Genomic DNA, 24551 nt, shown 5'->3' with positions numbered 1-24551 from the left:
TTAGCCAGGCTTGTCCAAGAATGAGTTGGTGCAGAGACAGATGTTCAATAATCGCAGTGGACGAAGTGAGTGGTGGCAGTGAGGCAGGGCGGACAGTCACATTATGGCATTTGCAAGGTCTCTCGTGGTGGGAGAAGTATATTCTAATTGATATCTTGAATATTAGTTGTTTGCTAGCTATGTGCGCTGACCATTCCTAACCGTCCACCACAAATAATAACCGATGAAGATGACTTGGAGAGTCCAGCATTGCCTGGTCAGACAGAATGAGTGTGATAGTCGAAATGAGTGGAAGTGAGAGATGAGCGGGCGGCGGAGGGATCAAGCGTGGTCAAAGCAGATCATGAACTGAGCGGATGCTGTCGAGAAGGGCTGTCGGAGGAAGAGGGTGAACCGAGGTAGGTTGTAATCTTGAGGGGGAAGGGAGGCTCCAAGTAATGATCAGAAGAAGCACTGAACGACAAGTTAGTGATGAGCCAATGTCACTGAGAAGGGCGACAACTTACCAGTTGCTGGTGCTCTCCGACAAGTCGACCTGGTCCAGACTTGGATAGAGAGCGGAACTAATGTCCGCTCATCTGTTGGGCGTCGTGTATAATATAAGATGAATTGAAACCAAGGCGATCCAAGGCTAGACATATTAATACAAGGTCAATGTCAGAGAGAGAGGTAAAGAGACTTACCAATTGCTGGTGATCTCCGACGAGGCCGTCTGGTCCAGACTGGGATGGAGAGCCGAACTAATGTTGGCTTCTCGAGTTTCCTTTGCTGAAGTGCCCTTGCTTCTCGCAGTTGCGGCAAGTCACAGTGGAAGCCGAAGAGGATCCCGTTCGCTCTCCCATAGTCAAGCCACCAACCGGCGGATTAGTAGTTGGGTCGGTGATGACCAGCGAATCCCTGCTCTGCTGCCAAGATATATATAAAGTGCCGAGAGGGCAGGCCCCGTGGGGCTTCAATGCTGCGGTCGGTCGCGCAGTGTATATATATTGCCGAGAGGACAGGCCCCATGGGGCTTCAATGCTGAGATCTGGTCGGGCAATGGAAGGTATATATAGGAGATGGAGGGTAAAGATGTTGGTGATATAAGGTAAGGATGTTGATGATGTGGACAGGGATTGTGGGTGATCTTGACGTCGGTCTCCCATCGGCTGACTTTGATATCATCACAGGCTTCCTGGTACTCTTTGAGAAGCTGAGGGAGCTTTTCAGATCGAGACCGATGGAATGATGAAAAGTCTAGCAGCGAGGAACATGTGAGCTCTGGCAAGCGAAAACTTCGGTGATGAAGTTGCCGAGATCGATGATGGGCGAGGTTGTACGCCAATTGTGTTATTTGCAGTTGAGACCTGTGGCTGAGAGCTTATAATCACCACACAGAACTTCGATGATTGAAGGGGCTGGTGTGTCGCAGACCCCCAAGAACCTTCTTGATCCTGACCATGTCGTGAAAATCATAAAATCGTCGATATCATAGGTTGAATTTGGTGAGCTTAGATGAGGTTGCCCGGGTTGTCGTGACCAGTGGTGCCGAAGTCCTTGGTAGGGCCGCCATCAAAGATGCCATCTTCCTCCTGGATGGCAGCGTCCTCAGCCGCTGCTTGCGATTGAGCAGAAGCGACTGTAGGACTACCTTGGGGGTAGAACACGGTGGCATTTTTACCCTTAGATCTTATGCCACGGGGTTGAAAGAACTGTTTAGGAGTTAGCATGTCGAGAACGAGGGGACTCTTTCGAAGATAGGTAACTTACGTCGATGATGTATTCGGCCTTCCCGGCGATTACATGAAATCGTAGCTGCCAAAGGACAGGTGACAACATCATGCAACCACCGGAAAGACCGAGACATACCATCTTAGAGTCGCTCTCATGCTGCTTCTTGTGCAGGGCGCGGGCTTCGTCAGGAGTGACGCCAAAGTCAGTTGTTTGGGGCAGCATGTTGACGCCATACACAGTGCGACGTGCCTTAACATGACATGTTAGAATGGAGGGGGATGAAAAACGAGAGATGAGAACTTACGGCTTCCATGACTGCCGCTTCTTGTTCAGGCCCCGGGATCCAGGGCCGTCACTCACCCGCCTTGCGACGGGGGTCGAAACGGCTCACCCCAAAGTCACCAAACAATTTCGACCAACCTGAGTCGAAACATACAATCGAGTCTCCCGAGAGAGACGCCGACAGTTTGCTCGAAGGAGGTTGGCCGTCCTTGTTGGGGATGTTTCTGAGCATGATCTGTCAAGAGGTCAGGGCTGATTCTGATGCAAGACGGGGAGAGAGGCACTTGCAGTTGTGCGAACATCCCCTCCCACAACAAGCTCGTTGATGTCCACAATGTTGTTGAATCCTCACAGCCGCGGTGGCTTTTGACGGTGCGGCCCTCCTGGGGCGGCCTGTCACCCAATGTGTTGGGGATGGTAAAGCGTGATCTGCCAAGAGGTCAGGACTGACTGTGATGGAAGACAGGATGATAGGCACTTACGGTGGTTCGGTAGTCGCGTCCGGCCACGAGCTCGTTGATATCAACGATGTTGTTGAGGCCTCGGGAGCCGCGGTGGCTCTTCACAGGGCGGCCCTCATGGGGCGGCCAGTCACCCAGTATTGGGGATGTTTCGAAGCATGATCTGTCGCCAGGTTAGGACTGATTGCGAAGTAGGGAAGGGAAGTAGGTACTTGCTGGGGTGCGGAGTTCACTGGCCCCTTCATCTGAGCCCGAGCAGATGGCATCAGTAGTCAAGATTCTCTTCTTCTGACGTCTCTGGAGACTTTGGCGACGACGTTCTCCGTCACCATAGAGAGAAGATAAGAGTCTAGACTCTTCTCTCCATGGTGCGAAGCCCACAAGAAGTACGGGAAATCACTTCGAAATAGTGTCTGGCTCGGGACACTTGCGAGTCATTGCAAAGAGCCTGGATGAGTGGTGAGTATGTGGGCTCGCGTGTCGGAGGGAAGTGAACCACTGAGTGAAATGAAAGGTAAAGGACCGCGTGTTTGGGGCAAGGGAAGAGAGGAGGAGATTTGAGGAGATGAATAACAGCAGCACAAAATGTTTTCGCGAGGAGAAAAAGAAGATGCCGTGACTCACTGTCCGTTGTTTGGGACCGCGCAGGGCCTTGGCAGCGTCCTCGGCCTGCTGCTTCTTGTTGAGGATGCGAGCCTGGGCCCCGAGCCAGAAGACTCTTGATGTTGGCGATATAGTATGTGTATATATAGAAGAAGGGGGGAGAGGGGAGAGGGGAGAGGTGTGTTGGGGATAATGATATTTGATGTTGTGGGATAAAAATGTTTGAGGATGAGAGAGGAAGAAAAGAAGAGATGGAGGAGAAAGGTGCGAGGGAGAAAGATATAGCCCCAGCAACCAAGCTGCGCCCGCAACATCAGGGCTTTTGCCCTCTTCCACTGGCAACCGTGCTTCTCTGCCACTGACAGCAATGATATCACCCTCGAACTCACTGAGGAGACTGCTTGTGCAACCGGAAAGGAGCTTCAGTGGTCGTTAGTACGTTGTCTGTCCCCTGGGAGACGTACGTGCACCTATCTAGTCACCGGCGGGCAGCTGATGCCCTGAACAGGCCCCTCCATACGCCCCCCGTGCTGTGATATTCTATTGTTTAGTTGTCTCAATGTGCATCACGGGATTGTGACCTTTAAACAATAAGTTCACTTTGCTATTTTCCTCGTTATGTCATTTACTGGCAGGTCGACACTTGGGGATCCATGGATGCACTCCTTGTCCATAGCTTTGCGGAGCTATTAGCTGGTTATCAAAGTGCTGTACTTGGCCCCTTTGTACATAGGTGTGGTTGCCAAGGTCGTTAGGTAAGAACACTCTCTGCACAAAGTCCCTGTTCGCGTTCAAGCACTGGACCCCAGAACACTCCCTGATTCTGACCACAAACCAACAGATACCGCCACCACTTCAACACATTGAACCTTTACAATCAAGACGAATGCCCTTAAGAGAGTGTTGGAGTGGTATTTTGAAAGTCAGGATGATACCCTCTCATTCGCCCCTCGCCCAACTCATCCTGACCGATGTACCCCTTATGACAAACAACACACAGCATTGCCGACTTTTACGCATCCCAAGTCGGGTTGGCTTGCACTTCACACGAGTATAGGCACCGAAAGAACAAGAAGAACAACTCAATCGAGGTATGAATCTCACTGCCGACTATTGCGAGCTCCCTACCACATTGGCCACACCCAAAGGATAAGAAACAGCGGCAATGACAGCAGTAAAACACCATCAAAGCACCGTCAGTTACCTCTAATTACCTTCCATGCAAGATCGCGGCATATCATTTCATCGCTGGCACAAGAGCGGCTCCCCCCCTTTCCACATCGCCTCCCGACCATGACCAGCTTCGACTTTACAAGATATGTGGTATGAGGCCGCCTGATCGTAATGACTATCAAGGCAACTGAAGGCGTACAAGCCATTCAATCTTGCATCAAATTGACTCAGTGTTGGTCGGGGGCTGCTCAGTTTCATCATGCTTGACACAGAATCACACGCCCGCAGCTCCATGGAAGACTTGGGCACGGAGGCTTTGGTAAGATTTACTTCACTCGCGGTACTAGTTAGTACTAATTCGAAGCCATAGGGCTTCCTACCTCAGTCGCGACTTTCTTAAAACCAGTTTCTGATGCTGACCTGAATTCAGGGGCTTCCGAATCAGAAGCAACATTTCTGAAACTTACATCAATTTCGTACATGAACGATCTCAAGCACTCGCGAAGAACGGGAAACACCAGAAAGCTGGAGAGGCTCTGTATCATGAGGTGTCTTGTGTTTGGGGGTGGACCGTGGTGTTGGTCTGCAGCAGACAGTGGCGGATGATGACCCTTGGAAGCCGAGGCGGGCAATCTCTGAAGGCAAACTGCTTCTTGCAATAACCTACAAGTACCTTGGAAGCTCATGAAGCTGTTGTGTTCCCATCCCAGTTGGACCGTAAGGCGGACTTTTCTGCAAGTTTATCGAGTGCTGCTATCACGCGCCGACATCCCCACGAGTACACCCAAAATCACTATAGGTCCGTCGATGGAGATCTCAGGTAGTCTTAGTCTCCCTCTTATAGAAGTAGCATTTGTGGAATGAACTGATCAACTGAGTGTTGAGTGAAGATAGTTCAGAAATTGGTACTTCCGGTAAACACGGAGGCACGTGTTCTCGTTAAAGGATTGCATGCACCACTTGGCTCAAGCATGCAAATATGTTCCCCCGGATATATAAAACCAGGTATCCATGTTGTGGTGCGGAATTTCTCGAACTCTTCTCATTGACTGCTTTGGCTCATCGATCTCCATCCATCCATCTTCTAACAAGTCATGCCCGAGTCTACTACCAACACCCCACCCCACTAATAACCTTGCGAAGGCAGCCCGATACCGCTCCAGGCACTCGCGCCTTGAAGTCCAACCCAACGCCCTCTTCGATGAAACCCTTGCTCGACTCAAGATTTTGGCGACATGCGCGGAAAGGGGGTGCTTGTGATATCACGACAACGAGTCTCCCTTAGCGACCAAGGTCAAAGAAACTTGAACATTCATTGCCACTCTAAAATGCCAGCTGTGGTCAGGGACTTGAGTTGAAAATACATGCCGACTCGCTACTAATATTCTCCTTTCGCATTTCTGCAAGTCGTCGCCTTTGAAGGAGGCACATGTCCGCCGATATACAGCGACCGCCATCAGTAAGGGGGCTCACCATCGAACATGATATGGCGCTTGAAGGAGGGCCTCATATGTGGTTCATCTTTCACCTCCGACTCTTGCCAACAGAAGCCCTCAAAAACAGGTAGGCGGTCAGCTCTGGATCATGTTCAAAACACATTCTTATTGACCCTCTGCGCAGAGCAACACTCGGCCTGATTGACAGCGACACTACTTTCGAACAATACACCCAAACGACTACGATACAACGGTCTCAGCCCTATCTGGCGCGAAGTTTAGATACGCGAGGATGCCAACTAGTCCACGGCAGAGATGAGCCAGTACGCTCAGAGTCCCCAAGACGATGGCCATCAACTCGGTCAAAGGCGCCCAAGGTCCCTAGACTTCATTCGGGCCTGGACTGTGGGCGCTTTTCAGAAGGGATGATATCCGACATGTCACATCTGCTTAGACATTGACCTTTTGAAGAGTAGCCGCTGCATCTCCTCCCTCCGGGAAGAAACACGAGGCTACCATCATCACAACTCACGGCCCAAGCGACGACTTTCCCCCATGCCCTCTGCTAACCTGTCTCAGATGCGCTGTCGCCTCTGGAGCACAATCATGCCGGACGAGCGACCTCTCAGTACTCGATCTTACGACATCCCATTACACTTCCCTCAGTACAGCTTTACAGGTTCGGTCGTCAACAGCCCGCGGCTTCTTGGAGGTGGAAGGAAGTTGTTGAGCTTCACAAAGCCGCACTTTGACCAGCATGCATAGCAACATCTTCAACATCCCAACCAGAAGCGCTTACATACCGCCATCCCCGCTAAGAGACCCAATTCCGACAGCGCAATAAAGATTGATTGAACGGCCGCAAGAAGGATGGGATCCTTGACAACAAGCCCATCTGAAAGGCGTTTTAGAACTCAACGCTCATTACCCCCTTGATGAATTGCAACACGGGTCAACGGTGGACATTGACACAAGAGACGACTGGAAGTTCGTCGAGAAAAATCCAGTTCCATACTCGATCTTCCCCATCCTCCTCCATGATGATGCCGAAAAGGGGGCTAGCGATATGTCACTCCAACACACACGACGGAAGCTTGGCATGTTGCTCCAGGCATGGCGACGGCTTGAAGGAGCGGAGACGCCATCGACGCGGCAATCCAACATAGCAATATGTCAAGCGCCGCTGCGTCGACCAACCTGTGCTCATCGGAGCATAGCACACTAGCAAACAGCCGCCTTCTAGAGTACCGGGGTCACTCATTGAAATCAAGTTCCAGCCAACTGAGAACTGGCATTAAGAGAAGGGCACAGGTCAACCAAAAGCAGCAATGAAACACGACGGAATGAGAAGGTGACTGATCGTCAGGTCTGGGGGTCTCCTATCCCGACACAGAATCCCCCTTCACAATCGATCCACCTTTACCAGGATCAAGCTGGCTAAGTCTAATAGAGCACTCTCCCACCAAAACTTATGTATGGTGAAACTGACGATGTCATCAATCTGATTAGGAATCTTGTACCAATGTCCCTGGTCTTCATAGTATTTCCACTCCACGTCGTACCCAGCATCTCGCATCACCCGCGCCGCGCCCCACCCCAGCCCTACCGGCATCCTTTCATCCGCTTCACCGTGGCCAAGTAAAATGAAAGCCTGCGAGGCTCTGGTATCATCCGATGGGTTCTCCAGAGGCTGGAGGTTCAGAAGATCCCGCTGCATAGCCTGCATTTTGATCGGGCTGCTCTGCTCCTCCTCTTTATAATCGCCTTCCTCGATCGTCATCTCAAGACCCTCCTGAAACGTCCCTAAAACGCTCACCCCGATGACCCCCCGATCGAATACACCATCGCCAACAATACCGCAAGCGACATGGCACAGCATTGGCTCAACCGTTCAAGAATGAGGTCCTTGGGCTCCACATCCTTCACTCCCAATGATTTCTCGGATGTCTACCGCTCAGTCAGCGAGACTATCAATCTGCTGTCCTTTCCCAAAACAGGGATCATCATGATAAGCGCCGTGGAAGAGGGTGAAGGTACGGGTGTGACGGGAAAGGGGTTCGACGATGTATAGCGGTTACGCGCTCAGGTGGTGAAGTGTCAGACATCTTGCAAAGGGCCAGATAGTATTTCCAGGCTTGATACGAAGGGTAGAAATTATGAGAGAGTGTTTGTGACATGAAGTACATGTACAATGTTGTAAGTTATGCGCGCGGCTGTTCTGGCCAATCATGTGTTCAGGGGCGGCAATTGAACAGAGAACCACAGACTACATGTCCTCTTGTCAACCAATTTGTTCATGAAGCAGATCGAAACCCTATCTCTTTTTAAATGTCTAAATAATGAATGAAGACAAATTCCAGTGGAATCTCACTCCGAGGCGGTTACATGACTTTCACAATTCCCTAGCTGTAATTCCGGCGTAGATGACCTTCAGAGTTGAATGCGAACAAAAAGGAGGCAGGGTGAGATCTTGGAGCATTTTCATTTTGAATTAGTATTTGAGGTTTGGAGACTTCATATGGACTGTCTAGAAGCGGTTTGTACATGAACAATTTATTCTGTTGCAAACTGGACGATAATTACATGACTTTCTGCTCATCGTCAACCTACCCTAAAGAGTGAGATTGCCCAGCATGCGTCTCCTTCTCAAGCAAAATGCATCTACATCTTCAGTCAAATAACCCATGAGAGCATTTAAAATAGTTTACCTTGGTAGTTGATCCCAATTCATGGATAACACAGTGAGTGCATCGTTGTCATTATACAGAAGCATCGTCGATTCTGACCCCGCCCATTTCGCAACGGACGCTCCTCCCAACGCTCTGCCACAACATCACGACGGACGAATAAGCCGACTTGCCGCCCCCAGAACATCACATTACGCTACGGATCATGCTACACCTTCAAAATGCTCCAGCTGCTAGGACGTTGAAGCCTTCCCCAGTACGCACCAAGGTGAGCTCCCAGGTTTTCCCAAGTTCGCGTGACTTGATGATGACTCTAGCGACTCTCACCATTTTCGTGCCCACATTGCAACTGTGTCTTGACAAGCTGATAGTGACCTCCACAATCTATCAAGCGACTGATCCCGACAGCGTCGCCGACCATACTGTCCCTCCGTTCCCGCCCTTCCGCTCGATGATCCAACCTCCAACTTGAACAAAGTCCAACACTGAAGGTAGCCTGGGAGAAAGCTAAGCAATCTACCGATGACTTCAATGGAATCCTCATCTGCATTCGGAACATGGACATGAGCGACGGTATTTTGTCATCATCTCTCAGCGGTAAGCCCCCCCCTTTTTGATGCTGAAGCAATGTGCCCCGAAGAAATCGTTGCAGGCTTGAACAATTTTTGATTCACCTACAAATGTCTCTATGCCTTCGCCGCGCGGTGTAAGCCACAGTCGAACCCTCCTTTAGAGAGAAGGGACCAAGCTCAACGGAGTAGCCAGAAAATTGCGTGCAGTGGGACCGTAGCTACGAATATCTCCCTGGAAAGTGAAAAGGACAAATATACGATTCCGCGTCGCCACGGGCCAAAGAATGTGAGACGACTGAAGGTTCGGATAAAAGATGAAGGAGGACAACGACGAAGCGGGAGGCATCGTAGGGAATGAAATCGAGTCCTGGAGCAAGACTCCAAGGCGACGTGAAGTTTGTTGATATCGTCGACACAAACAAGGGAATGATGACGTGAAGGATGGTTTCGCGAACACTTCTTGAAACCTATAGGCAACTTTGTCTAAGAGAAAGCCGTAGCAATTTCATGCGATCATGAACAAAGACCAAGAACCAAAGTTCTCAGCGATTGGTGATGCTAGTGAGCGCAAGTACCACGGTTCTCGGGAACAATCGAACATACTACTCCGGCGCAAGACGGTCCAGCAAAGCTACGTCCATATTCACGAAACCTTTTAAACCTAGACATGGATATGTGGCATGATCAATTGTAAGGAAGCTTGACCATATTCACCTTATGCAGGGAGTGATTTCACAGATGACTGACCTGGCCGCAAATCGGCAAGACCACTGACCTCGATCGCAGCTTGGGATGCTCCTCGCGGCATGGGGCTTCTTCCCAAACTCAAGTAGGACAAGATACCTAGGTACTTTCAAGCTCACTCAAGACCTCCCCAAGTCCCTTATTGTAGCGAGGCCACTGTAAACTTGCCAAGGGTACTGTAGGATCACTGGCTGGTAAGAGGAGACCTGCCGAGCACCCCTCCACATCAATTGAAGTGACGGTCCGTTGTCAGTGTCATTATCGATAGGTTACTAGCCCACCTCTTACTTCTTTAGTGCGGAATTCTCACCCATAAGTTTCTCCTTCGACTGCCGTTTTCTCTCCTTCCATTCTTCATCATCCGCTCTCTGTAAACCTAAACATGGAGAACTCAACCATTTTTGAGCAAACCCTTGGCAAGTCCCATACCTCTTTCTAAACACTCACAACCTAACGTACCACAGTCGAGATTGTCTATAAGACCGTTCTGATCACCTACCATCACCACCAGGTGATTCACTTCGTGGCCTGCGAGACCCTAAAGGCGCTCGTCGACTACCACCAGTTGAAAAACTTCGCGATGCGCCACGGCGTCGACAAAACGATCAAGACGCTTTTTAAGCAATTTACCAAGCCAACATCCCGACAGCTCCGTGGATCCCGAAACCCCAGAGCCGCAGGCAGCTTATTTGCCATCTTCAACGCTTTAACCAATTGGGACAAGATCAGAGATCTTGTGGTGGAGGAATTCACTGCTATCAACCCTTTTAGGCAAGGCCACCCAGGTCTTGTCTTTGCCCTCCTGAAATGGCTCAAAGCCATCACACCCCTTGTTCACGAGGATTTGCCCAACTTGTCTGGGGACAGACTCTCCCAAACCTGGAGAGCGATGAAGGACTTATGGAGGACCATCGGAGCTGAAGGAGGGTGGGACGGACGAAGGGAATGGTGGTGGTAGAGATGAACGTGGGCGGCTACTTATGCGTCATTGGGTGATGGAAAAGTCCTTTTGGTTTCTGGGAGAACAGGATGATCTAAAGGCATGACAGTCGCGATCCAACTCCTAACCCACCATCTGAAGCTCAACATCCTACCCGGTCGCCTCTTCAGAAGAGCCCTTGTGTCAGGAAACATCTTGGACTCAGTGTAACCCATTTTGTGAATTTGAAGAATGGCTGTGGTATTGTCGCGTCAGGTCACATACCAGTAAGAGAAACCGAAGATTGTGGAAATTTGTTGGTATGGACGAAGCACCAATCGAAGCTACATGTCACCAGTGAAGATGAGTAGATATCCATAATGGAAAGGGTCATGCAGCTGCAAGACAAACAGTAAGTGATAAGACGATGGATACGTTTTCTAGGTGTGTACCATCATAAGGGGATGTCATAATGTACATTCATAGAGGGATAACGTGTTCTTGAATATGCCCTTGTTCTGTCTCTAGGCTACGCGATATAACAACACATCTCCCGTCCGAAATTCTGGATACCTTTTGATCTAAGCTTGATTCATGAACTTCATACGCTCCTTCCATGATCCTTCATGTTCGTGATCTCAGTAAAATGGCCCACTCAAGGTGATGATGGTTCTGCGTCAGCGACTATTGATAAACAGACGTGAAATTTGGATTAGGGCTCTTCAGCTTCAGTTTCTTCAAGGCCTTCAGCCGCGCTAGACAACCATCCTTATGCAAACGCGGTCAGAGCGTCACCCAAAAAACCACCAGTTACATCCTTGCAGGAACAATGTCTCTTATTCTTGTGAGCGGCAAAGACTGTACCTTTCTTTGCTGAACACAAGGCGCTCTACCACACCGCGCCCCGGCTACCCCCTCCCACGCCGAAGACAGGTTCTCCGGGCTCTGGCCAGTGTGGTTTTCACGACATGTGACATAGAAGTACACGGCGATGTCTATCGCAAGTCAAAATCGTTTGTGGAACAGACGGTGTAAGAAAGGGGCTGGAGATGAGCACCCCCCAACTTCATTACCTGACCAGCCACGGAGGCTTTGATATTGTGACTACGAACTGATGTAGTGCAAGGGATGGACCTTCAAGGCGCTACCTAAACCGCCAGCGGGCTCAACCCTCGCTTGAGGTCCATCTGATGACCAACGCTGCCTGTATCTCCAGCTCAGATTCCTCCTCAGCCTCTGAACCCTTGCGCGTCAAGCGCCCACATGCCTGTTCTGCGGAATGCCGAAGCCCCTTCCTCTGGCACTCATCCGGCCAGCCGTACTTCCTCATGGCTTGTCTTTATTGTTCTTCCATCCGACACCAGTGGCAGGATTTGTGCTATCGGAAACTCAACCATCATCTCCGTTGTGCACAATTCAGGTTGTCTCGTATGCAGTGCCCAAATAGCTGGCGAGAGGGCGGCTTCGTCTCCGTCGACCGCTACGTCAAAGACCCGAGTCTGAAGAGGCGCAGCTTGATTCTCAAGCAAGCAAAACGATGTGAAAGTTACGGAGTGAGAGATGTACACTGAGAACACTTTATCCCGTAACTCAGCGGCGATTGGTGCGAGAGATGACGGAGGACTTTGAGCTCCCGCCCAATAAAGTAGCTTCCAATGAACCCCTGAATTTCGTACATCGAGGTCAGCGACTGCTTCTGGACAAGATCAAGTCAAACGCACCATCTTACCGCTGGAGTGGCCGACAGGACACTAGATGAGAAGAGAGAAGGGGCGGAAATGGTTGTGGTAATGAACATGGATACCGCGAAAAGATGATGGAAGGACTTTGTCCAACTGTAAATATGAGATGAAAACGCGAGAAATGAGATGGGACGCGGTGACGCGCTGAGGCCGAAGGCGGAGGAGAGGCTCAGGGGGGAAGGGAGTCGGCCTTTGGTGCTGAAGGGAAGATTGATAACGGGCGAGTTTCTTCGGGTCAGCATTGCCATGTACCGACCTAGCCACCCCCCACCTAACTCCCATATGATGTGACGAACCACATTTTCAGGGGCTGGCTTCCACTGCGAGGTCAACGACCTACCCAAGCTTCAGCAACTTTCTCTTCGATCAATATTAAGAACGCCCTAAGATCTCCATCCCTGAAGCATCGCTATCATTCAGAAGTGCGGTCTCTCGTCTAAGGATGTCAAGTCGTGGTATTCGCTGAAGGACTTCACCAACCCAGTCTTTCACCAAAACCACTGCCTCTTCTATACGTCCCAGCCGTCAAAGCATCTATCACAACACATCCATGACACGGGTAGCGAGGTCTAGGTATTCAACTGGTCCAAAAACGTGCCGCAATTGGTCATGTAATACCCGTCCCTGTCTCTGGCGGACGTTGGTTGCGGTTTCTGACGAGCCATGTGCAAAACCTTAATTAAGACAGTCACAATGGCTTTTAGAAATATACCACCTTGCGACTTTGGGATCAAGATTACAGACTCATACATCTTCATTATTCATTCATGTAGTAAAGTGTAGGCCTGAAGCTCTACATCGACATCTTCGTAAAAACCTGAACTCCAACCAAATACATCAAAACCTTGCCGAAAACCCTGCACCCTACATAGGACACTATCTCTGGTAGGTCTATCAAAAAAGAAGTAAAACGGGAAGGAAAAAGAGAAAGAGCACGCTTGTACTTCATTGTACTATCGTCATACTCTTCGATCTGACAGACCCTAGTGCGAAATGTTCAAGGGGAAAGTATTCTCATGGCCGGGGGCCTCGATCGTGACGGCCATCTCACCTTCAGGGTCGCGAACACCCCGGTGAATCATGTTGACGCCGTTGAATACAGCGCTGCGCTCTACCAAGCATATCTCCTCCACTTGTGGGAGTCTCGCTCCCATCGCCATTATGCCTGTCATGACAAAAGTGTCCAGTTCGGTTCGGTGGCGCTGTCCGGGATTAAGTCTTTGCGCCGGAAGCATGATCCAGGTCATAATCCTTGGATGGAACTCAATTGAGAGCTGCCTAAGAGTTGGCGAATCTCTCAATTGGTCTGCGATTGTGCAGAGTCGGGTCGTGATATCTATCGGTCGGGATATTCCGCCGATTGGGTAGGCAGTCGCCGGCCCCTTCTCCTGGACTACCAGCTGCTCCATATTCTCCAACTGGTTCAGCTTGACCCGAGAGCCTCCCCTAAGGTGCTGGTGGAAATCGTACAGCGGGTTTTTGAAATTCACCCGAAGTCTGCGTAGATCCGGGCAGCCCTCCTTGATGGAGGCTACCCCGTGTCGAGCCATGCTAGGAACAACATCCATACTCTCCACGTTGCGCAGGGAGTACCTAAGGAACGTGGATAGAGCAAGGGGCCGCAAATCTGATACTAACACTCTGACCGCGTCCCACCTGGGACCCTCCTTCAACATTCTGTGAAGTGAGGCAATCTCGGAGCTCGACAGCCCATGGAGAGAAAGAGACAAGGAAGTCACGCCGGGCAAATTTCTTTTCGTGGAAATGAGCAGCGCAGGTAGTAAGTCCTTGCCTTCGTCGAAAGGATCGTCGTCCTGTGGCAGCACCTCGATCCGAAGGGAACTGCAAAGCGAGTCAGCAAAAGTCATACGAAATATGTTTTCTGGGCTCCCTACCTGCATACACTGCTCATGGCTCGGGTACGTGATTGGTTTTTGTTTGATAGGAAGCGTAAGAGGACTTCCGCCATTACTGCCCTAGTCCCAGCAAATGCCATCTTGCGGAACAAGTGCCTCTGTATCCCAACATCAAGCACTTTACAAGCAAGTGAACAGTTATGGAGGTCCTGCATCTGCAGATGACCTCCAATCTCTCCCAACATCTCCAAGGGGAGCGAGCTGAGGGATGGCATGGTACGGAAGAGAAGAGTGATGTAAGTGAAGATAGCAGCACCGAGAATCGGTGCTCGGTACCCTCGAAAGCTGTAAGTGCTGATTGTGAATTCGTGGTAGGGGGATGTGTATTGTATGTGTGATTCTGCCGCGTGGGAGTAGGTAAGTCGCTTGTTGGCGAGGTTCTCGTCTAAAGAGGAAATTTAAATGTCGGTTTAGGTCGCGGACAGACTCAAAAAGGCAGCTCTTTGGCGGGAGTGAGAAAGGTGATGACTGTGATATTGGATGTGTTGAGAGAAGTTGCTTTACCAAGAAGACGAAGGAGGGAATATGGTTCCCAGAAGATGAACGTAAGGCATTCTGCGCGTTGGGTAACCGAACAATAGGAAAGATTCAACACCAGTGGTAGGAACCGGCGGGCGTAACGCGGCGGGCCAGGCTGAAGAATGGATATGGCTGCCACTGTCACTCCCAACTGCATACTGAACGTGCTAATTGTAATTATTTCAGAGGTCTTGGGGACTTTTTCAGCAGTAATTGTAATATGCCAGAGGTAATCTTAGTTACTAAAACTTGTAATTTCAGCGAGATATGTCGGGCCAGCACTTATAGAAAAGCTGGTTTCTTTGACTGCAAGCAGTAAGACTGTCTTGGTGTATGTTAGATTCTTAAGAACGTATGATATCGGTGGTTAGTGGATGTTCGATATACTTCACTACTGCAGTATGTTTATGTTAAGCAATCATACCTATGATAGCCAATGTTCTTTGGACTTTATGTAACTCCTGTCTTGACATTCACGAAGATATCTTGAGAAAGTGGAACATCCGACGTGAACACACAGTTGATGTTCTCTTTGATCACGATACATTCTCAAAGTGACAGCAGTGATATTACTTGTGTGGACTTATGCATGCATGATATTGTGTCTTATTGTGGCCTCTCTCTATCTCTCTGCAACTCAGCAGAAGAGTCATGTTTATTCCGAATTATCCACAAACAGGCTTCGATTTCTCAAACAAAAATAAAAACAGTTATTCCGTGAACTCCACGCTTCGCACTTCCTCGGCATTCTTTAACAACATCTTGGAGTGGCTCGTAAACAGGGGCGGAAAAAAAGGAGATGGTAAAAGGCGAAGAAAAGAAGCAAAGACCCTTCAGATCTTGGTGCGGTGGGCGCGTATCAGATTTTGACTTGCCGCAGTGTTATGGCTACCCAAATACATTATCAACTACTCTCAACGTGCAACGTGGAAGCATCATCAAGACTTACTGTTGAGGTAGGATCTGTGTCCCTGGTGCCGCCGGCTGGCCTGAGCAAGCTCAGTACAGAGCCCCAAAGGGAAACGCATGCCTGTCCAAATCGTTCTCGATAGAGAAACGAATGGCGGCATCCGCCCCCCTTACTGCCCTGAAGACAGTGGTTCCATGAAGGAAGGCCACCTGCTTTAGTGCAGGGAGCTTGGCAAAGATATGGCTGTTTAGCTGCCGAACATAATGCTCGACAGCGTCCATACCTGTGCCAGTCCCCGGGACCCCGGGTTGATGAGCCACTAGGATTGCCCTCGGGAACGCCAACCCCAGCCGCTCAAGGTGTCGAAGACTCGACACATCCTTGACAAGGGCACGCACGAAAAGCTACAAGAACAATAGTAAATCTTTATATTAAGACAGTGGTAAAAGTAGCCAAGACTAGTCATAGACGCAATACAGACAGCTTAAGTCTATGACCTAGACTATGCTGAGACAGAAGTAGATAATGAGTAAACGTACCTTTGGGTCAGCGCGGACCGCTTCCATTCCACCCACTGGAAGCTGGACGGGCGCCAGCACCAGCCACTCCAGGCGACCAAAGTCCAGCAGCATTTCGCTGTTGTTGTGAACTCCCGCCGGCGTGCTTGCTAGGTTCCCAGCAGGCACGGCGGGAAGTTCAAATGGGATTGCCAGTCATCTGAGAAAAGGAAAACATCGCCTGGCGGCTTGCAAATTGAGCTGGCCCTCGAGTTGCAGTCCGCTGAAGGACTCCGCCCGAGTCTTGCTGGCCAGAACAGCCAGAAGCTCTGGGTCGGCTTCCTCCATCTGGATTGACCGCAGGCCCGTCCAGACAGGCAGGGCCACGCACTTATTGCGCAGCTCCTCTCTTTGGGCATCTGAAAACCACCAGAGGTCCAATTGGATCCCCTGGAGTTTGTACAGCGCGCTCAAGGAGCTGGCGATAAGTCGTGGTAGGACTAACTCTGCCTGCGGCCCTGGTGATGGTTGTCCTGGCTCTAACTCTAACGTGACATGCCTGGATCCTGTATTAGTAGCGGTCTGTAGTCTCGTGCAAGACGATTGAAGCTTACTTGACGGCGTGGATCATTGCCCGGGTAGTGGGCCGGTTGGCTTCGGCGTGGAGAAACGCCTAGAGGTATCCCATCAGATCTGCTTTCGTTCCACGAAATGCGAGTGAGTGATAGAATGCTTGACAATAGGTGACACGCATGTGCCTTGACGAGAGGATGAGGCCCTCCATCTCAGAAGGCTGGAGGTGCCTTCCGATCAGGAGGTGAACCTCACGGGGGAGATGCACGAATGACGGAAGTGACATGATAGTAGGCAGGAGCTACAAACAGGTCAGTGGAAGGTCTTCAAAAATCTCGACGAATACTCAAGGGAAGGATCGTGAGATGAGTATTTTGGGTCGAGCGGATTTTCGTTCTTGTGGAGAAACAGGAGACTCTGAGATTTGAATGACAAGAATAAAGCAAACAGTTCACTTACTTTTGGCTTCTTGACTTCTGAAGAGTAGCAGAGGATGCTCCGAGATAGAAAGAAATCTGGTTGCGTTGGTATTTGTTAAAGCTTTTGCAAATATTTTGATTGCTGAAGTTCGGAAGTCTTGTGGAAAGGGAAAAGCGAGGGGAGAGTTGGATTTCTGCCAGAGTCTTAACCCCCTCCCGAGCAGCAGCGCCAGCGCCAGCGGGAGTCCAGCGGGGAGAAGTGACGGTTTCCCGTCAGTGCTGGCTCAGTCTTCTTCACCAAGCATTCACTTTCATATTTTTCGTTTACAGTTCTGTCTGAGACAATAGTGAATATCTGTCATGCAGGGCAAGCTAGCTATCGTAGCCAAGCAAAGGGGCCCTGGTAAGTTGTTGAACAGCGAGGTGAACACCTATCTACACGTACCGATCACTTTAACAACTTTTCGTGAACAAGTGAGTAGATGGGAATGCAGACTGATTCGAAGAACAGACTTGGAGTGATTGTGAGGTGACGGGAAAGTGGGTGTTCCGTTACCCAGCTTCGAGTGTTCACGATATTGATCAAAGGACAGCCTCAAAAGCGTCTCAAAGTGAGTACCAGGGTTCATTTCTATTCCAAGATGTCACAGAAGCTAATTTATTAAAGTTTTATTTTAGGTATTATTTCCAATCCCAAGAAGAAGTCACAAACTCGAATTCCTGCTTCAACTCCAAAGCCAGACTCATGTCTTCCCCCGACCGTTTCAATTATCAAGATCGAATTCCCAGAGACAACATCAAGTCAAGCCAACCAGCCATACCTGAAGTTTATTTCATCGACGGTATTGTCACAGCTGCCGGAGTCTTCGTCCTGGGTGTATGTGCCAACTCGCCGCACCAATCAGATCTTCCTCCTCGCACAACGCAGGGAAAATGCTGCCCATGCCGCCTTGGTCGTTGGGGGCCGACTCTGGGACGGAACATGGCGTGCTTAAAGAAACCGCTGAGGCCCGTCGCCCGGCGTAGTACGCCGTGGTGTTGGCCTGGCGCATTTCCTCAACTGCATGCTAAGCTAACAGATGCATTGTCCATCGCCTTTCGAAGGCATCTACTCATTGCATGGTCGATTTTTCCAATGAAAATATCGGAAGCGCAACGCAGTAGCTATGTCAGGGGCAATTGTCTAATCCTGCCGTGCAAGCTCCCTCGCAACCAAAACTAGCCGATTGCACAACCTGTCCAACTGCCTCAGCAGTGCTTTCAGCAACTTCGTGTGCAGGGCGCCAAACAGCCTCAACCTTCTCAGTCCCAGCCAACCCCTCAACCCAGCAAGCACCTGCTTCGTTCGCTTCATTTATGCAATCGGATTTAATCAACACCCATTTCGATAGCTTCGGTTGGTAAAGTGCAGCATTATTGGAGAGTGTCAATATCACCTGTCCCCTTCCCCTGGAAATGCCTTCTCGGTGGCAGATTCCTGAGACAGCATCACATTTAAGATAGTGAGTAAGAACACAGTATAATGAGAGTACTGAGCTAACCGGGTTCTGGCTAAACCAGGTATCGAGTCATAATGTTCGAGTTACAGTCGAATCCCTCCCACAGGGGTATTCTGGAAGGAGGGAGCAGGTTCGAATATCACGAAGCTTCGTTACGTGGCTACGAAGTCGATAGTTCAATTTATAACCATCTTTATTCATTGACCAGCCTTGCTCCATAAACAACAACCGGCATTGATCTGTGTCGTGTTGTGTTCGCTCTCGCAAGTAAACGCTCAAGGTCCACCACACAGAAACATCACCCATGCTGACACTCTAGCACTTTAGCGATATCATCTAGGGGCTTTCTGAACTATATGTGCGCGTTGGGATCTGGAACCAGACTTATATCACCCTTTCAATTGAGCCCTCAATCTCACGATGCATGCGAGAGGACATGACCTTTGACAGCAACTAACTCCTGCACATCAAGACACGACCCTTCCAAAGCAACTTTGCGAAATACACTTTTCCAATTCTTCCATACATAACGCAATCACCCCTCAGCGCCCCATCACTTCAAGAACTCCTCTTTCCCCTGCTCCATCAACACCTCCCTCACAACCCCCAAAACCCTCTCATGCCCCTCCCTTGCACCAACAAACCCAAAGTTAGCACTAATCTTCCTCCCCGCTGTCAAATCAATCTTCTTCCCATGAACATCCGTAATCTTTCCACCAGTCTCTTCAAACAACAACATGGCACCCGCATGATCCCAAGCTTTAGCGTATCGATCTCGACGCTTGTAAACCCAGACTGTCGTGTTGCCGAGACCCATTGCGAGAACCGCCCAGCGAAGAACCCAAGGCAGGAGGTCGTTTCCTGGATAAGGGGTGTTGAGACGCGAGGCGACGATTTCGTGAATGCCGGAGAGGGCGGAGTCGACTGTTGAGCTGGTGACGAGGCTGGTGTCCTGATTGGTGTAAAGAGGAAGTCGTCTTGGTTGATCAGTTCGTAGGGGGCGGATGTAAGCGCCGTGACCTTTGACAGCGAAGAAGATACATCCTTCGTCTTTAGGATCAATATCTTCGTTCTTGAGAGGTGCCTGGGCGTCAATTGACAAATTCGGCGCACCAACGATCCCAACAGACTGTTCACCATCCACAAGCAGAGCCATGTTGATAGCATAAAGCTGACCGAGAAGATACGTCTTAGTCCCATCAATTGGATCAAACACCCAAGTTCTCCCATTGGCAGACGGGCTACTAGCTCCGCACTCATCAATAAGATCACACATCTGCTCCCTGCTCTCAGGCAACTTGCACAGCGAAACTGTATCCTCATCCCCAGCAATTCCCCCCAAAAGCTGCCAGACCCTCTCCATCAACACAGAATTCTGCCTCAAGTCCGAAGCATCCTCCTCCCCAACAACTTTGTCCTCCGGAAACGCATTCTTGATCGTGGCTGTGAGGAGCGCCTGAACCGCAAAATCGGCAACAGTGACAGGACTTAAGTCATCCTTCTCAGTTGCGCCTTTATCCTTGTCAGAAACAATCGATTGGCTCAATTGAGCAGCTTTTTTCAAAGCGCCAATAGCTACGGTGAGTTCTTTCGCGTACGGACTGTTCATTTTGAGTTGTGTTGAGGAATGATGAGTGTTCTGTGAACAAACCCCGCTTTGAGTAAATAGTGGATAAATGCATACTGACCTCATTCACGCTTGAAAGCTAACTTAGCACTTACTCATCTCATCTCATCTTCATCAACACCAACACCAGATGGATCATTACACATGCCTGAACGATCGCTGAAGCTCAATGCCGCCGCCAACACTTTTCTAGGCGAACCGTTCGAACTCAAACCCCTTGTCAGTGAGATCTTACGCACAAGGTACTGTGTCCCCGGAAGTATCTTTCTTGTCGAGGGCGTTGATCGCATTTCTGTCTCAAGATCGGGAAGATGGCAGGTCATTCGACTTCTTCTCGGTGATGGGGAGGTCTGTATTCAGGCGATATTGGCGCCTGATATGCATCGCTTCGTCACCACGGGGGACATCGCCTTTGGGGCTTATGTTCGGTGTGAGAAGTTCGATGTCAACTGGAAGGACGTTGGTGAGCAGAGCATGGTGATGCTGTTGGTGAGGGACCTGATCACAGTCGGTTGGAACGAAACATATCGAGCACTTCAGAAGGAGGATGAACCTCTACCCCAACAAGTTCCGGCACCAGCACTTCAAGCAAAGTTAGCACCTCAGCCCAAGCCAGCACCAGAACCTGAGCCAGAGGTCAGGCCGGCTCTTGATCAACCCAAGCTTCCAAAGGGACCCCCCAAACCAGCCTTCGAGGATTATCTGGAGTTTGACGATGTCGACGAAGCAGCCGCCGAAGAAGCTTTCGAAGCCTTTGAGAGACTCATGAATGCCAATAGGCCCAAGACACCTCAGAAGGCACCTCCGCCACCAAAGACTGAGTCTCCACGAAAGTCCGAGACATTTCCGAAGCCGCAGACACCAACAAAGGCACAACTCTGGCGGAAACCACGAACACCGCAAAAGACAGAGACACTGCAGAAACCACAGACACCGCAAAAGGCAGAACATTCACTGAAACCACGAACACCACAAAAGCAGGAGACATTGCAGAAGCCTGATACACCACAAAAGACTGAGGTATCCCGAAGGCCACCAGGTCCACAAAAGACTGAGATAACACAAGAGACACCAACATCCCACCAAGCAATCGCCCTGCCCCGCGACTGGCACAATCCCCAAAATCCCCTCAAGCTCACCATCCTCCGCCAAATCCCCCACCTGCCCTACGCCCAGAACTGGTCCTGCAACGTCCTCGCCATAGTCTCCCAACTCTCCGCAGTTGAACCCTCGAGTCTTCCGCCCTACCGACAGCGGGTAGCACGCCTCGCAGACCCGTCTACGTCAAAGCAAGTCCACCTCACAGTCTTTTTGGATCCAGAAGCTTTCACTCCCCGTGTTGGAAGTGCTGTGTTGCTTGTGGGTGTGAAGAACCATCGTTTTGATGGCGGGAGTTTGAAGAAGTATGAGAGTGATCGCAAGAATGGACGGTGGTGGTTTGAGAACCCTATTGAGATGGACTGGTGCGATGTTGAGGGGATTAATGATTGGTGGGCACAAGTGACTGCGGCTACACAGGGTCGACGTTAGTACCGTTAGATCAATTGATCCCGTAACTTTCTTGCGCTATCTCGTTCCGATGTTACCCTGTTCACATAACAGTAAGGATATCGCGAATGAAGAAATAGTGTAATAATGTCTCAATGCAAATGCCATACATGATCTCTAACACCAGTAGCAACCATCTAGGGGTCCTGTTCATCCCTTTCCGTTAACGCCAGGATCGCCGTCCTCATCCTCACGATCTTTGATGGCCCTTCGATTGGGAATCCACTCAAAGCTCTGAGGGCAATAGCAAGATAATCTTTTTAACTTATCCTCAACCTGATCAGCCTAACGCTCAACAACAACAATAACATAAAGATGATCTAACCTCTACCGATGAACACAAAGAGAAAAGCAAAAACCGCCGACAGTTGTGAAACTCAAGAGATAGCCAGAGGGGCGTTCGGCGAAGGGGCAAACCGAACCGCGTTACTAGACTCGGCAACAGGAGGATACTTCTCAGGAGATTGGACAGGAGTGACCTCATCTAGTCCATGTCCACTGCTTGGGACCGCCAGCTTTTGAATTGGTAGCGGCCTGGGCTGCACCCTCTCTTGCTTAAGCAGATCCTCGGGCGGTAATTTTCGAGGAACTCTCGTTCCTCCTGGGACAGACCTGCGGTTGACACCACACGGCGATGATTGGCTGGGGCAGCCCGCCGCTACCATGTTCCCTCCTCAATTCCCGTCGTCCCCGCCTTCATCATCCCCGCCTTCATCGTCCTCCACCGGATCATCCTCATGTTTCAGCTCAATGAACCTGGCATTCTGCCAGAACTGGAACTTTAACGGGAGACTTTCCCGCACCAGTTCCTGAGATGGCAGGGTGTGGTCGAAGAGCGTCCCTGCGTTCGGCGCCTGTTTCTCCGGCTTGTAGAGTGCCACTCCACCCAGGCTGGGCACAATGAGAAAGTCATCATCTTGAAACACCTTTGTTCGTAGTACTTGTCCAGGGTCTGCGTGTTTCATAGGTCTCCATTGGGGCACGGGCGCTGCCGGTCTGTCGAGGGGTCGGAGAGTCTCCAGGTGAGTTTCTGTATAATACTCCGGTTGGTTGTGAGGACCTAGGTCATCATACGTGATGGATGACGCAAGGACGAGATCTCCCTTCCAGAAATGGGCGTCTGCAAGTCTCTTGACGTTACGATGATGTTGCATGGCCCGAGGACCGTTCCACCGGAGGTCCGGGTCTGCGGAGAGGAATTCGTGGTTGGCGAAGGACTCTGTGAAGAGGTTGAAGGTTATGACATTCCAATCTCCCTTCAAGGTCTTGGGGTCACAGCAGTCGCAGAGCTCGAGCTTCCTCTTCTCAATGCCCTGGAAGCGGTAGGTGGCCAGGGTGTAAGTACCGTGGTCGTCAGACTTGCGGCTAGAGAAGGTGATGGCCACTCGGGTGACCTCGTTGCAACCCGGCTGGGGGTTTTGCAGCGGGTTGGGGATTGACTTGGTCTTGGTGGCGACAATCTTTCCGTCCTTGAACTTCACCACTTTCAGAGTACAGAGGCTCGGATCTACTGGCGTCAGTCACTGTTGAGAAGCGGGGGATCGTTGAACTTACCACGAGCAGGGTGGGAGAGCGCCCAGACGGCGAAGAAAACATTATCGTGCTGAGGATGTGGTAGGACTTGCGCCAAGCCATAGCAACCTGGCTGGGGGCCAAAGGCATGTCCAATTCCAGACAGGTCTACTTTTTCAAGAGTCTCACGCCAGCTGTAGCTAAAGATTTGTCCATTTGTGGTGACAAAGAACATCTTCCTCAGGTCTACATATGCGTGGTCGAGACCAGTAGGGAGCGTAAGCTCAACCCAGTCTCTGGTGTCCATCTTGGCGACATGGCTAAAGACGTCAGTGATCATATCCCAAGAAATGCTGGCTCGTCACTTACATTTTGTTCAGTCCTGCCTCTAAGTCTAGAAGGATCAGGAATTGATCGCTTATAGCAGCGGCCTGGAATCGCCCGCCTCTCATGGCACTAGCAAGAGGGCTGAATCTCTCCCGATTCGCCTTGCGTATGTCGTCAACGATGATGATCCGCGTCGACAGCTGCCACACCAGCCTTCCCTTGTTGTACAGGAAGGGCCACGGAACACCTTTGGAATGGACTGATGCACTCTGCCGGGAGAAGAAGTGGTTTGTGGACAGATCCCACGGAGTCCACGTTCGGCTATCGTGAGGATGCATCCACTTGAGGTGCTTGTTGAGCTCGAGCGAGAAGAGCTTTTGGGGGTGATCTTTGGGGTTCATGGGCACGAGGCCAGGGAAGAAGTTATGGAGTGCTTGAGCCATCGTCTCCCTTTGCCCAAACTTGGCTTTCCAGCTCTTACTCACAGCGAGGCAAGCACGGTAGTCGTCAAAGTCGAAATACTTCAGTATCTCACACACCATCTCAGGAGGTAGCTTCTCTAGTCCATCAAGGACGATTGTGGTCTCCGAGATTTTCTTTCTGAGGTAGAGGATGTCAAAGGGTGACAGGCTGGCGAAGAGAGTATCGAGCTCATCCTTCCGGGAGGCTGCGAGCAAGGACTTGTCATTTTCGTCCATGACTGCAAGTCTTTGACGCGTCTATGCGTGTAGACCGATCAGAATTAGTGAGTGGTAAAGAAAAAAGTGAAAATGGACGGGTTTTGCGGAGTTGAGAAATGAGTGTTACCAAGGCAAGTTCCCCTCCTGTAGAGGACTTGACTTGGGCAACATCTGCATATTGCACTGGTCACA

The 24551-nt window shown here is 50.4% G+C and overlaps 12 protein-coding genes and 1 non-coding gene across 13 annotated transcripts; 5 read left to right on the top strand and 8 right to left on the bottom strand.

Annotated features, from left to right (window-relative positions):
• The first annotated feature begins 798 nt into the window (after positions 1 to 798).
• FOIG_00064 lies at positions 799 to 916 on the top strand. The gene has a single exon (XR_004093409.1). It is a non-coding gene; the product is annotated as a 5S ribosomal RNA (ribosomal RNA).
• A 574-nt stretch (positions 917 to 1490) lies between these two features.
• FOIG_00063 (uncharacterized protein) lies at positions 1491 to 2026 on the bottom strand (the record flags this gene model as incomplete). Its single annotated transcript, XM_031196040.1, has 3 exons — positions 1491 to 1691; positions 1750 to 1962; positions 2018 to 2026. 3 exons carry the CDS (start codon positions 2024 to 2026, stop codon positions 1491 to 1493), a joined length of 423 nt encoding a protein of 140 aa, XP_031071807.1.
• Positions 2027 to 7070: 5044 nt separating this feature from the next.
• Positions 7071 to 7448, bottom strand: FOIG_00062 (uncharacterized protein; the record flags this gene model as incomplete). The annotated part of the gene is made up of 1 exon (XM_031196039.1): positions 7071 to 7448. One exon carries the CDS (start codon positions 7446 to 7448, stop codon positions 7071 to 7073), a length of 378 nt encoding a protein of 125 aa, XP_031071806.1.
• Positions 7449 to 10251: 2803 nt separating this feature from the next.
• On the top strand, positions 10252 to 10629 carry FOIG_00061 (uncharacterized protein; the record flags this gene model as incomplete). Its single annotated transcript, XM_031196038.1, has 1 exon — positions 10252 to 10629. The coding sequence occupies one exon, from the start codon at positions 10252 to 10254 to the stop codon at positions 10627 to 10629; it is 378 nt and encodes a 125-aa protein (XP_031071805.1).
• A 341-nt stretch (positions 10630 to 10970) lies between these two features.
• On the top strand, positions 10971 to 12161 carry FOIG_00060 (uncharacterized protein; the record flags this gene model as incomplete). The annotated part of the gene is made up of 2 exons (XM_031196037.1): positions 10971 to 11002; positions 11711 to 12161. 2 exons carry the CDS (start codon positions 10971 to 10973, stop codon positions 12159 to 12161), a joined length of 483 nt encoding a protein of 160 aa, XP_031071804.1.
• A 1154-nt stretch (positions 12162 to 13315) lies between these two features.
• FOIG_00059 (uncharacterized protein) lies at positions 13316 to 14008 on the bottom strand (the record flags this gene model as incomplete). The annotated part of the gene is made up of 2 exons (XM_031196036.1): positions 13316 to 13925; positions 13971 to 14008. 2 exons carry the CDS (start codon positions 14006 to 14008, stop codon positions 13316 to 13318), a joined length of 648 nt encoding a protein of 215 aa, XP_031071803.1.
• A 1758-nt stretch (positions 14009 to 15766) lies between these two features.
• Positions 15767 to 16309, bottom strand: FOIG_00058 (uncharacterized protein; the record flags this gene model as incomplete). Its single annotated transcript, XM_031196035.1, has 2 exons — positions 15767 to 16081; positions 16217 to 16309. 2 exons carry the CDS (start codon positions 16307 to 16309, stop codon positions 15767 to 15769), a joined length of 408 nt encoding a protein of 135 aa, XP_031071802.1.
• A 538-nt stretch (positions 16310 to 16847) lies between these two features.
• On the bottom strand, positions 16848 to 17033 carry FOIG_00057 (uncharacterized protein; the record flags this gene model as incomplete). Its single annotated transcript, XM_031196034.1, has 1 exon — positions 16848 to 17033. One exon carries the CDS (start codon positions 17031 to 17033, stop codon positions 16848 to 16850), a length of 186 nt encoding a protein of 61 aa, XP_031071801.1.
• A 493-nt stretch (positions 17034 to 17526) lies between these two features.
• FOIG_00056 (uncharacterized protein) lies at positions 17527 to 18161 on the top strand (the record flags this gene model as incomplete). The annotated part of the gene is made up of 2 exons (XM_031196033.1): positions 17527 to 17569; positions 17845 to 18161. The coding sequence occupies 2 exons, from the start codon at positions 17527 to 17529 to the stop codon at positions 18159 to 18161; spliced, it is 360 nt and encodes a 119-aa protein (XP_031071800.1).
• Positions 18162 to 18852: 691 nt separating this feature from the next.
• On the bottom strand, positions 18853 to 20291 carry FOIG_00055 (uncharacterized protein). Its single transcript, XM_031196032.1, has one exon. It carries the CDS (start codon positions 20272 to 20274, stop codon positions 19219 to 19221), a length of 1056 nt encoding a protein of 351 aa, XP_031071799.1. The 5' UTR covers positions 20275 to 20291; the 3' UTR covers positions 18853 to 19218.
• A 100-nt stretch (positions 20292 to 20391) lies between these two features.
• On the top strand, positions 20392 to 21909 carry FOIG_00054 (uncharacterized protein). Its single transcript, XM_031196031.1, has one exon. It carries the CDS (start codon positions 20437 to 20439, stop codon positions 21820 to 21822), a length of 1386 nt encoding a protein of 461 aa, XP_031071798.1. The 5' UTR covers positions 20392 to 20436; the 3' UTR covers positions 21823 to 21909.
• Positions 21910 to 21990: 81 nt separating this feature from the next.
• On the bottom strand, positions 21991 to 22505 carry FOIG_00053 (uncharacterized protein; the record flags this gene model as incomplete). Its single annotated transcript, XM_031196030.1, has 2 exons — positions 21991 to 22074; positions 22263 to 22505. 2 exons carry the CDS (start codon positions 22503 to 22505, stop codon positions 21991 to 21993), a joined length of 327 nt encoding a protein of 108 aa, XP_031071797.1.
• Positions 22506 to 22514: 9 nt separating this feature from the next.
• FOIG_00052 (uncharacterized protein) lies at positions 22515 to 24377 on the bottom strand (the record flags this gene model as incomplete). The annotated part of the gene is made up of 3 exons (XM_031196029.1): positions 22515 to 23347; positions 23395 to 23672; positions 23722 to 24377. 3 exons carry the CDS (start codon positions 24375 to 24377, stop codon positions 22515 to 22517), a joined length of 1767 nt encoding a protein of 588 aa, XP_031071796.1.
• Between the last annotated feature and the right edge of the window lie 174 nt (positions 24378 to 24551).

This window comes from Fusarium odoratissimum, assembly GCF_000260195.1.
Source record: "Fusarium odoratissimum NRRL 54006 unplaced genomic scaffold supercont1.1, whole genome shotgun sequence".
Classification (NCBI taxonomy): Eukaryota; Fungi; Ascomycota; class Sordariomycetes; order Hypocreales; family Nectriaceae; genus Fusarium; species Fusarium odoratissimum.
The sequence above is the reverse complement of the archived record's forward strand: the minus strand, read 5'-3'. Positions and strand labels throughout refer to the sequence as shown.

Coding starts and splice junctions, on each gene's coding strand:
- FOIG_00055 (XM_031196032.1), bottom strand. CDS start 20,274: ATGAACAGTCCGTACGCGAAAGAACTCACCGTAGCTATTGGCGCTTTG.
- FOIG_00054 (XM_031196031.1), top strand. CDS start 20,437: ATGCCTGAACGATCGCTGAAGCTCAATGCCGCCGCCAACACTTTTCTA.